At 46.0% G+C, this 12324-nt stretch overlaps 1 protein-coding gene across 1 annotated transcript in view; it reads left to right on the plus strand.

Moving 5' to 3' along the window:
* Window positions 1–12324, plus strand: part of SMC2 (structural maintenance of chromosomes 2) — a 77996-nt gene that overhangs the window by 33354 nt on the left and 32318 nt on the right. The window contains exons 10-12 of the mRNA XM_075672849.1: window positions 1037–1175; window positions 2478–2624; window positions 7136–7340. Of these exons, the coding sequence (XP_075528964.1) occupies window positions 1037–1175; window positions 2478–2624; window positions 7136–7340 (491 nt within the window). The remainder of the gene's footprint in view (window positions 1–1036; window positions 1176–2477; window positions 2625–7135; window positions 7341–12324) is intronic.

Raw genomic sequence — 12324 nt, forward strand, 5'->3', positions numbered from 1 at the left:
AAGCGCGTTGCTGGCATTGCCCCTGTGGTGCTGCGTGCTCGAGACAAACATGCAAACAATGATTGCGTCATGCCTGAACCCACGCATACAAAAGTGAAATAGCGACCAGAAGCCAGAAACGCTGTGGTTACTGCTGGACTGCCGCTACTGATGATGCTGATGCTGAGGATGATGATAAACAAGCAGTGTTATTTCTTTAGTGCGTAAATCTAGGGTTTCACAATGTAGCCATGTCTGATGATGATAATAAACAAGTGTTATTGTTTTTAGGGGTAAATGTTAGGTCTCACAATGTAACGACGAAAAAATGTGAATTTTTCTTATTTATTGTGTCATTTTTCATGGGTTTTACCTTTTGTTCAAGAAAAACTAAACTATAACAGCAAGCTAGTATGTGTGACTCAATCTTGGAGGCACCTGTACCATAGAAGCCACATTAGTGGCTTTTGCTACTTTTGCTCAAGTAAAACTCTTGCTTAGGCTAGTTGGTTCATGCTTGGCGCCAGTCCTGTCGTTTGTGTTCTTCTTGAGTCCTGGTCTTCTGCGCCTTGCCTTTACTAATTTACTAATTTTGCCATGCTGCCTACGGGGCAGGCTATAGGAGCTGCCTATAGGAGCTGACGCCTGTCTCTCCTTACAGTCACTCTACTGTTAAAATAAGGTTCAATTTCTTTAAAAATGCTGCCATGCAAGATTCTTTGTACTCATGAAAAAAAAAAATCAGATATTGGTCACATCAGCACGCATGGTTCTATGCACAAGTTGCATCATTGTATAAAACACACCGATAAAAATTTAGGAAGAATAATGCATTTCATCCACTAAAATGCGGTTCTAGAAAGAACTCTGGCGCTGCACTTCTTCAGGTACCATTCAGTATGAGCGTCAGCCGACGCTCATGCACCAAGCATTGGGTTCTCAAAAAACCTCCAGGTGGGCTACATTTGTCCAAGGCCTTCCACTACAACGTCCCTCATAACCCACAGGGCAATTTTTGGGATATTAAACGCCACAATTTAAATAATGCTTTTTGCAGGAACCAGCACCTGTCATTCAATTACACGGACCCCGTGCGCAACTTTGACCGGCGAAAAGTGTATGGTCTCGTCTGTGACCTGTTCACAGTTAAGGACCAACGTGCTACGCGCGCTCTCGAGATGGCTGCCGGAGGCAAGGTGTGTGGCCGCATTCCTCTTTACCACATAAGTGAAATGGATGAGCTGACTGCATGCCGATTGAAATTGACTCCGTTTGAGTCCTACTCAACTTTGCCTTATTTGTGACTCTGAGTTGAAGAATTTGGAATTGTTACAGATGGCTTTCTGACAGACATGTTGAGCGCAAATTACACAGACACAGAGGAGAGACAATAGGGACAGCACTGGTACTTCTCTTGTCGTCTTTATTACAAATACTAAAGACAGAGGCATCTAATGCAAGTGCCCATGTTGTCTTATTTGCCTTTTCTGTGTCAGCATATTGTGCTCAACGTGCCTGCCGACCAAGACCAAGAACAACTAGCTCAAGTTTGAGTCCATTGAAGTTAATTTTTAATTCATTTCTTCAGTTGCTTTGGCTGTGCTCGAAAGCTCCAACTCAAATGAAATGAACGTTCATTACAGTAAAAGCACTTTAGCTCGAACTCGGATATCCTGAAATTTTAGTTATGTCGAAATCTTTTTTCCTGCCGCGATGTCAACCACTGTGTATCTTCACCCCTTAGCTCGAAGAGTATTTGTGCTGAACCCTCTGGATACTTCGAAATCTCGATTTCAAAAATACCAGGGAAAAGGAAACAAGGCAGCGTTGCGTGCATTCATTTTTCATCCTGTGGCATCGAGTGATTGTGTTGGCACTGAACTCACTAGCCGAGCTCAACAGCCGAGCTCACTAGTCGAGCCAGACGCCGAGCCAGATGTCACGCCTGGCCGTGCTTCCCGCTTGTCTTTTCCCCTTCAAAACTGCCTGTTGCAGGGTGTTTGCTTTGCAATCTTAGCATCGGTTTTACTAGGTGGTGCCAGCTACGCTGTTGTAGCTGACTTGAAACACATTTCCTTTTCATTGTAGACTTTAGCTGCAGCTCCTGTTTCTCCATGAGTGCAAAAATTGCATATTTTTTTTTGCTGTGGAATTTATGTAATCTTATTTGCATGTGTATCTTTAGGGCTAACTTACGCTCAATTCGCACAGTCTTCCACATGAGTGCAGAGTGCAGAAAACTGCGCATGTTGCACACAGCTGCACAAATTTCAATTTACGCTGCTCATGCGGAGCCAGTAAAAACAAAAATTTAAGCACCTGTGTGCGATGTGTTTAGTTTTACACATGTCCGAATGCGTGCGGAAGGCCATGCTGTTTGAACGTAAGTTGGCCTTAAGTGTTTCTGATTTAACAAGTTTCTGTTTAATGAAATTGTTCTTCGGTGCCATCGATTTCATTAAATGAAGGCTTAAACTGCAATTTCGCATGCGGTGCAGCTCTTCAACATTGTGGTCGACAACGAGGAAACTGGCAAGCTGCTACTGAAGAATGGTAGGCTAAAGCGCCGTGTGACCATCATCCCGTTGAACAAGATCACAGGACGCGACGTTGAACCTCATGTGATCAAGCGTGCCCAGAACCTGGTATGCGATTCAGACTCTGAGCAATACTTGCAGCCGAAGCATGCTGATTTTAGTGTTCATTGTCATGTACTAAACTAGGGGCATGGGGTTGCGTATAAAATTTAAGATGGAAGTGTGGAACTTGTGTCAACAAGTGCCACCCTTTGCAGCACATCATCCAGTGTAGGGATAATAGTAGGTATTGTGTGAATTTGTAAGCTTCATCCTTTTCTCTTTGAACATCTTCTTTTAACATATTTCTATTTTAAACATTGCTGTATATAAATAGTAAGCCTCATCTTGCCTCGAATTTCCACCTTTCTGTGTTTTCAGAACGTTACAAATAAAAAGAGCTCTTTAAAATATTTGAGACAGCAGCCCATGGGGAGTGTCCTTGCACAAAAGCCATTCAATCCAGCAAGCAAGCATAATCAGGAATATCAAGACTTATTCAGGCATTCAAAGTTACATAACTGAGTAATAGTGAAGTAATGAAGTGATGTTGCCAACCGATAGTGTAAATATCTTCATGGCTCCCCGACAAGACTGATAGACTTAATGTATAGAGACCCCGAAATTTCGGACAACTTACGGTGTCCTATTTATGCACTCTGCCTGCACGACTGCATGCTAATTTCAACACTGCATCAAGCAAAAGTAATGATTATTTTGCTTTTTATACATACTTAGCACGGTTGTCAGCAATGTCACGGGTGCCTCATTGAGACCAAAACTAGTGACGACTGTTTGATTCAGTGGTCACCAACCGAACCTAAACCGCTTGACAAGCCAAGCAAAGCCGCTAATTTGTAAAGGTTGTATTCGGGTTTAGTCGTGCGAGATGCGTGCACGTCCAGCATTTGTTCATTTATGTGTTAAATAGTGACATCCCCCTGGGCAGCTTTTTCGAGCAGTTTCATGTGCTGCCAACTCCATTCTCTATGTTCATGTTTACGAATGCAGCAATTAAGGGAGGGAAGCACGATACAACTACAGTCGAACCTTGTTAATTTGAACACCCGCTTAATTGGAACTTTCGGTTTGTTCGAATTGATGCTCTGGTCCGGTCAAAGTCATGTGTATTTCAATGGCCGAAAGCGCCCTGTAATTCTAACGCACAAGCATTTGTGAAGGTTAATTTCAACAGACCGCCCCCCGGCAATGTTCTCAAGAGCGCCAAATCATGCGGCGGCGCCTCCGACCAGTGTTGTTCTTACGCCACCATAGAGGAAAAGCTTGGGAGGGACCCCTCAATGCTGCGCGCGAAGAAAAAAAAGGAACGGTAATGGAAATTTCACCCTCTCTCAAATGGCAAGGTCGCCATTTCTGCGTCGCACTGTAATGCCCCAGCCACACTATACTCGCGGACAACTTTCTGTGGCTATGGAGAGAAAACTACGGAGGCGGAGCTTCTGCACGTGTTACTGTGCCAAGTAGTTTGCCAGCATTTGACAGTGCTTTTGCTTGCTCGGCGAATGCGATGGTTTTGTGTTTGCTCAGATGTGGAAGAAAAAATCCGCAAAATAAGTAAACTTTTACATTCAGTGGCGTGTTTTGTCTTGTTTAACGGTTGCTAATAAGGTGTTTTCTCTTCCCCACCTTAAACTAATGTGGATGAAAATAGGGAGTCTTTTCAGAAGCGCTCTCACTTGTGTGCGCTTTGCTCCGTAGCTTTTCCTTCATAGTCGCAGAAAGTTGTCCGCGAGTATAGCAGCGAAACGTGCGCCGTGGGAGTGATTGGTCCTGGGCCGATTTTTCATGGCTCGCTGTGGCGGTAAGCAAGACGAGGCGAAACCGGAGAAGGCCAATAAGAATGGTCCCTACAGTGACATACGCGCAGGAAACTGGTGTCATGTGAACCCGCCCGACTGCTTTATTTGTACTGGTTCAAATGGACAGCTTGGTTCACACTATCGTCCGCTCGCATCAGCTCTAGCTTGTGCTTGTTTTGGTTGGCTTGGTCTCGTTCGCTCTTGTTTTTTTTTACTGTGACAAGTCTAAACCGAAACATCCTGATGAAAAGGTTGTTGGAAACAGTGCGTTATATCCGATTCTGTACAACAAAACAGACCCTGAATACAAGGATGCGAAGGCAACACCCAGTAGTACCTCATTCTCCGTGCTTTTGAACGCGGTGCTGCCGCAACAGAACGGAGTGCACCAACTTGATTATGATCAGTGGAAATGACTTTGTCATCTTGATAAGACGTGACTCGCGTCAAGAACACAGGACGAAGAACGTAAATGCAGCGCTGCTCTGTCAGCAGACTAAGGAAAAAGTACATGAGCACGTAGCGTTGCAGCGGAGGACCACTCCAGCCTCGGCAACTCTGGTGCTTCTGTGACAGTCTTAGGTGGCAGTGCTTTAGGTGGCAGAGGTAATTAGCGCCATACATCAAGCTGGCAGAAAAGCAAATCCGCTTCCCTCCTGCCCTTCCTCCCAACTTTGTTCCCCACACCCTCCCTCTCAACTCACTCGTAACTTCACCTTCGACGGCCTGCATGCGCGCCCACTTTCGCGCCGGCCCGGCGTCAGCTTGCTCCTTGAGTTTCGTTTTCTGCCATTATCGGGGAAACGTGCGTTGGCCAGTTGCATGTGTGGGCAGTTTCGTGGTCCTTGCTCGACGTGTGCTTGGGTATCGCGATATTTCACGAGTCGCACCGTTCGTACATCATGCTACGGTGCACAAATACTTCAAGAACAAGTCCTTCTTTTAATTCGAACATATTTTTGGGCCCCTCCGAGTTTGAATTAACGAGATTCGACTGTAATTGCAAAGAAACGCATGATAGCGCACACAGCCTGCCTTGCAATCATCTGCTCCAATGCCATAATCATGCTTCTCTCCGTTACCTCCTTTTCTCAGCCAACGTTTCGGCTTTCTCGTGTATAGACAACCTATCATTCTCATTTAATGTGCTTGCCTGTGTTACTTAAACAGTGTTGATAGTGGTAATGTATGGATCAGTTTTATTAATAGGCATTAGGACGTTGTACTTAGTGCTTGCAGTGGTTCGTGAAGCCTTTTGTGTGCCATATGGGCCTGTGAGATGTGTAATCATGATAAATTTTACTTGCAATAGAGTAGACGCTCAATATACAATGCACGCTTATACAGTAGACTTCCGTTAATTCGACTCTGGGTAATTCGATTTTTCGGTGTTTTTAACCTCACCGGAATGCATGGTTCAGTGACCATGCATTCTTATGGGCCCAAAACTTTCATTTTTTTCGATCCCAAAATTGGCCTTCGCTGAACAATTCAAACTTGGCCAGTCATCATGCACACGCCTGACCCCTGTGGCGACTCCGATAGCAACATTCTTAGTGGCAGCGACTGTCCTGGTGGAGCTTAGGTACAGTGAATGTGTTGAACATACGTCATCTCATCCCCCGTCAAAAACACCTATTTTCAGCCTACTCTAGGAAGATTTTCAAGCAATTACTGTAGCTCACAATGTCTGATTACAGTACCTGATTCTAACGCGTGGCTTCTTAAAAAAAGAAAATTTACCTGAAAATTGCCTGCCCAGTGCAGTTGGGCATGAAACCAAAACTGCTTTTGCAAGGGTCGTATGTTTTGCCGCTTAGCACAGATGTATTGCGGCCAAGCTGACTTTAGGAAACTGTTTGTCGCTGTGCAAGTCGTAGTAGACCTTTGTCCATTTTATTTCTGTAAGAAATCAGGTGTACATTAGATTTCTATTTTTTTAAGAGCTTTAATGGTCATTTCTAATAAAGCTTTCTGCCTTCGACACATACAAAGTGGGTGCTCATTTGATTGTCGCAATGTCGCGATGTCGCAATGTCGTGGGCCCTCTGGACAGCCTGGAGTTGAATGTGGAGATTGCTGCTCCTGAGAGATTCCTGCCATTGTTCTTTCGTGATGGGTGGAGAGGCGTTAAGGGCTGGGCACAGCCAGAGCATGTGCTCAAAAGAGCATGAGTCATTACCACATTTGGGGCACGACTGTGAGTGGGCAGGATCTATCCTGTTAAGAGACCGAGGAGTGGGATACGAATGGGTTTGCAGAAGTCTGAGTGTGCTAGCCTGAGTTTTGTTCAATTTAGGGTGAAGGGGTGGAAATGTCCTCCTGCCCAGTCGATAGTGGGAAACAATTTCGTGGAAAGCACATAATGGATCTTTGTGGATGTTGACCTCGTTCCAAGCCTGGCTACCCGCGACAGCGCGGTATGTGAAATCACGCCCTCTCCGGTGGGCCTGCTCGTTAGGATTACATCCAAACGGGTTAATTGAGCTATCTAGATAGGCTGGGAACCACGAGATGTGGTATCCTCCTTCGCTGCTCTCCCTAGTCCTTTGAAGTGCTTTAATCAAAAATACTGTTCGCCTGTTCAGATACAAGAGTGGACGAGAAGGATCTAACCGCCGTGCGTGAGTCCGAGAAGATGATAGCGGGAACTTTTGAGCTGTGAAAAGGACCGTAATCATTGGTGAATTTTTTTTTACATCAACTGTGCACTCAAGCATTCGACTCGAATGAATACAACACAGATGTTCTGTTTTCTAGGTTGGCCGAGACAACGTGTTCTCAGCGCAGTCCCTCGTCGACTACCCACCGCACCTGGCGCCTGCCATGAAGTTTGTGTTTGGCACCACGCTGGTCACAACCAAGATTGACGATGCCCGTATTGTGGCGTTCGACAATGGTGTGCAGAAGCGGACCGTCTCGTTTGATGGGGCTTCCTTCGACCCCTCTGGTGTCATCTCTGGAGGTTTGAATCAAGTTGACTTCGTTTTCTTTCCTTTGTGCCATTGGCAACTTCTGCATTTGTTGGGGCCCTCTTAATAATAAGGAATTACGCTAAGGAACGCTTAGAAAAATGGTTTCTCTGTTTCTTAAAGATGGTTTTCTTCGTTGTTTGTGAGACGTAATTTTTCTTGTTAAGTTATGTTACGGGACACTAAATGGGAACTTCTAATCCATATTGTTGTGGTGTAGTGATGGTAAAGGGGCAGGCAACACTTCCAGAAATAGGGGACAAATAATGTTACACTTGTGCCAAACAGGCAGAGGAACTCTCAAATAGCAGTAGCTGCGTTTACTTGAATGCACCAGTAGTGTGTTGCATCTTTAGCACATTACGGTGTCTACTATGCGTTGGCGTTAACATTTGGTGCATCCCCCTTTGCTCGAAATAAGCCGGAACCAGTTTCCGGCAATTTCCGTTCTGGTAGTGAGTGGAGGAAAGCACATGGCGGCAGCCATCACACTCTTCCTCTTTCCCTGAACGCAACATGCCAGCATTTACATGCACCACGTGAGACGATTTACCCCATCTCGAACTACCTTCTCCTGTCACATTATTGGGATCTGCCTTCCTAGTGCATTACCGCCGTTTACATGAATTCAATGTGCTAGAAATGTGAGAGCAGCGCCACTTGTCGCATTTGTGCAAGTGCTGCTAATGATAATGGCAAGCATAGTCGGCGGTCATCAAATCTTGTTCAGGTTCAATGACTGCAATTTCATTATGCATGTCTTTCGCTCTGTAGAACTGGCAACAACATTTAAAAGATATCTGATACAGTGCCACGTCTTGCGTCAGCTTTATAACAGTGATAATCTGATGAAAAGTGACACTGGCAATAAGTGAAACAATGATGCATTGCAATATACAGTAGAACCTCATTGATATGATCCCGTTAAGTACGATTTGCTAGCACCAACGCTCGTGATCAAGAACACACAAAATGACCCAATACTTCTTTTACCGGTATATATGTTCCCGGAAAACATGATTTTTCAACACCAACATTCAGTACATCGTCAAACTGTGATCGTACGGGACTTTTTCCAGCCGCTAGATCCCACGTAGACAAGAAAAGGTGTGGGGTGCGCATGGTTGAGAACAGTAACCGCCCGTTGCAGCAGCTTCCTTGCAATACTACTCGCTTGCCTGTTTCACGTGAAAAGTTCTCACCGAAATTCCCCGCTAGAAGAAGCTGCTGACCCAGGCTGTATTCTAGGAGCGCAAATGTAAGCTTGCCGAAGCCACAAAAATGATGAAGCCTGTATGAACAGGGTGTCTACCAACCGGTAAAACCGGGAATTCTCAGGGATTTTGAGTATGGAAAAACTCGGGGAAAACTTGGGGAATTTGTGCCTCTATGAGGGACAATTAGTGTTAATTTTGTTGAAAGGGTCGAAAGTTGCGGTAATGCTGGCTTGAGTAATAGATAGGAATCGTAATAAATCGTCTTTGGCGCCCTGTCGTCGGCTGGAGGAGTTTCCAGTGTACAGTCAATGACCGACTTTCCGGATGCCCGATAAATTGGACGGCTTCGCGGCACCACCACGTACCCCATGTAGTCAGTGTATTGGGACGTCTAAAATTTCGGATGCAAGAACCCTTCACCGTCCAATTTTCGAGACTTTTTGCCGTGACTGCAGGTCCGAAACGGCATTAATCAAAGCCACCACCACTGCCGTTTTGATTACCTCGCCGCTTCGAACTGGCGCTCTTGCACGCAGTTCCGCTGGCAGCCGTAGCCAGCCCTGCGGCAACGTTAGACCTAGCTGCTTCGACGTTAGCTATTAAGCTTCTTGCCATTGGGTGCCGTGTTTTTCATTGAAAGAATTCGCTGCTGTCAGCAATGGCACTGACTGCGCCTTTGTGGTCTTCGCAATTAGCTTCGAAGCTCAGAAAGCACGGTGCGTTGGGCAACGCCGGTTCCTGAAAGTCAGCTTTGCCTCAGTACAGGAACGTTATGTGGTGAAGCACACGTAAAAGTATTGCGGTGAAGCATTACAAGCGTCGGAAGGGGTATTGTCATGGGTCACAATATGTATTCCTTAATTATACACGCGTGCATCCGGGATCTCCTGTTACAGTACGAGCACCGATATGCCTAATACGTGTACCGGCAGGCCTTCAGAGCGTTTTCGAATGTGCCTGTGGTGGTTTCAGCCCTTAAACCTTTGAGGGTCGAATTATTTTGAAAACTTTCCCAGGTGGTCAAATTACTTTATTGCGGATCTTGAATGTACAAGATGTATAAAGTCGGGAATAAATAGTAAAAAAAAATTAGGAACAGTATTTTGGTGTCGGCATCACTCAGAACTGCAAAATGTTCAATAGTATTTCAGAGTGTGGTACTCCTTGAAACACAAGTCTCCGCAGAGAGCGAGAATATCTCATGAGCGGCGGTGATAAACGAGCTAAGAGCAGTGCCAATCAAGATAGAAATCAATTTCCGCCGCCCCTGCGATAGCGTGCCGACAAAGATAAAATCTTGTTTCGCGCGCCTCCGTTGCGGCGGAACCGAAACCGCGAAAGCGCGTTGCCGCTGAGAGCGAGAATACCTCGCGAGCGGCGGTTATAAACAAGCTAAGAGCAGCGCCAATCAAGATAGAAATCAACTTCCACCATATCTGCAAGAGAGTGCCGACAAAGAGAAAATGACGTTTCGCGTGCCTCCGTTGCGATAACGCGGCGAAACCGAAACCGCAAAAGGTGTGTTGCCGCAGTCTGCTCGACGCGCTGAAGCTAGAAGTCAGTTCTGTTTATCTCCCCAGGAAGGTAGCACAAATTTCAAACGCTTCTTATAAGTCCTAAGAGGTGGCAGCACTTCCCAGTGAGCATGCATCGTCATTATGGCGCAAAATTTCAAACGGAAGGTCGAAACCGTACCCGTACGGCAAAGACCTTGCGGGACAGAAAACCGCCGCCATACATGTACGGCTAAAACCGTCAAAGGGTTAAGGGCAGTAAATGACATGCATTTATTTTTTCCAACTGGCCGATTTTTCGGACGTTTTCGTGGCCCCTAGGGAGTACGAAAAATCGGACGTGGACTGTGCAAGTGACCAAGAAGATGCTTCAAATGGTTCGTGGGGTGAACGAGTGGCGGAAGGAGCACAAGAACAGAAAGAACATATGCATTGAGGAATGAACGGGAAAGGAAGCGTGCTGGCGCCATTTGGAAGGAGCTTGAGCTAAAAAAAAAAGTGTTGGCTGAAGCCGCGATGCAGGTGTCCGTCATCCAAACCAAAATAAACTCTTTAAAGCAGTGAAACACAACACTGAGGCGTCGTGCGCGGGCTGAGAGTATGCCAGGGCAGTTGAGATTGACTTATGAGTTGAGAGAGAATCTCAATTGTGAAAAAGTTCGTGCCTCATACCACTGAGCTTGCTATCAGTTGATAGAAATAGCTCATATTAGAAAATATTTGCTTCTGTATGCATCTCCTTTTTATTCGTGTTTAGAATGTCCGACTCGATTTGCATTTTTTTGAAGACATTTTATTTGCTGTGCATATTAGGTACTAACCCCTCCTTTCTGTTCTCTTTTTGAATAACATAAACACTACTCCTTAGTATTCAAACTAGATTAAGTCGTTTTTTTTTTATTTGTTTCATATGCTTACTAGAGAGGGACAGCATCGGGCAAAGTGGTTTCAGCCCGTCTTGACATAAAACATAGTTCTGCGTCACTCAAGGAATTTTGCAAAGGCACTCAGGGAAAACCTGGAAAACTCCGGGAATTTGGAAATGTCAATTTGGTAGACACCCTTATGAAGCTGCTCAGACCCTACCAGTTTGGCGCGCATTGATGTCTCGTGCTGCAACTACAGTTATGTCTTCCAAATTTGTTAAGACTTTGGAGGCCATGTTTTCCAAGTAGTACGTTTTTTTTCCTTGCGTTCTTATCCAAAACATATGAACAAGTTTTACTATTGTAGGTTCATGGTTATATTGCGCTCAGTTTTACAAACACGATACTAAGGAAGGACAGGACGTGGACGGACGAAGCGCTTCGTCCGTCCACGTCCTGTCCTTCCTTAGTATCGTGTTTGTAAAACTGAGCGCAATATAACCATGAACGTTCACCAACTAGCCCCCTTCATTGCTTTACTAAATACTATTGTAGGGTTCTCACCCATGCTATTGGGACAAAGGAACAACAACACAGCAGTGCAAACAATCACAAGGGCATTTATTGCACCTTTCGTAGATCAATGCCTGCTAGCCGAGTTGCTATCCACAAAACTGCCAATGGGCAGGCGATGAATCTAGGAAGTCCGACTCACCACGAGCGGATAACGAGCGAATATGTTCGCCCCATGCTGGGCACCAAAGCCTGGCCGTTCACGCGTACAGTTCGAACGTTCGAACGAGGCCTCGCGAGACGGTCTCGGAGAGGCATGGATCGGGGCACGTGCGGAATGTCCGCATCGCTTGCCGACTCCAAACCACAGAGGAAGAGCCTTCTCCTTTCTGCGCCCAGGTATGACGTTTAACTCGGCTAGCAAAAGATTGGGCGGCTACTCAGATGCTGAGTTCACGTGAACGAAGCACGCTTCCTTGAGTCGAACGAGTAATCTCAATTCGTGCGAGGCTAACTATAATGAGGGGAGCAAAGTGCAACACCTCAACGCCACGGTCCACCAGGTTGTGTTTCTCCACGTGCGACAGGCAGCTTTGTACAGCCTTAGGCCTAAAGCATCGCTACCCTGACAACAACCGGCATCCAAAAAATAACACTCAAAATGGGCGCAAAACAGCCAGCCGCGAGGAGACGTTAGCCCTGTTAGGTGGTCCTACCCTGTTCAGTGCACACAGCATCCGAGTTAACGGTGCCCACCGTCCCAGACAGTGTTGGAGCGCCCGGTGCCAGGCCGCAGTATCAGTCAGCCCGTAGTGGCACCCGTGGCCCACGACCACCTGGCTCCTAGAGCCGCGATTTCATCAGAGA

This window comes from Dermacentor variabilis, chromosome 10, assembly GCF_050947875.1.
Source record: "Dermacentor variabilis isolate Ectoservices chromosome 10, ASM5094787v1, whole genome shotgun sequence".
In the NCBI taxonomy this organism is placed as follows: Eukaryota; Metazoa; Arthropoda; class Arachnida; order Ixodida; family Ixodidae; genus Dermacentor; species Dermacentor variabilis.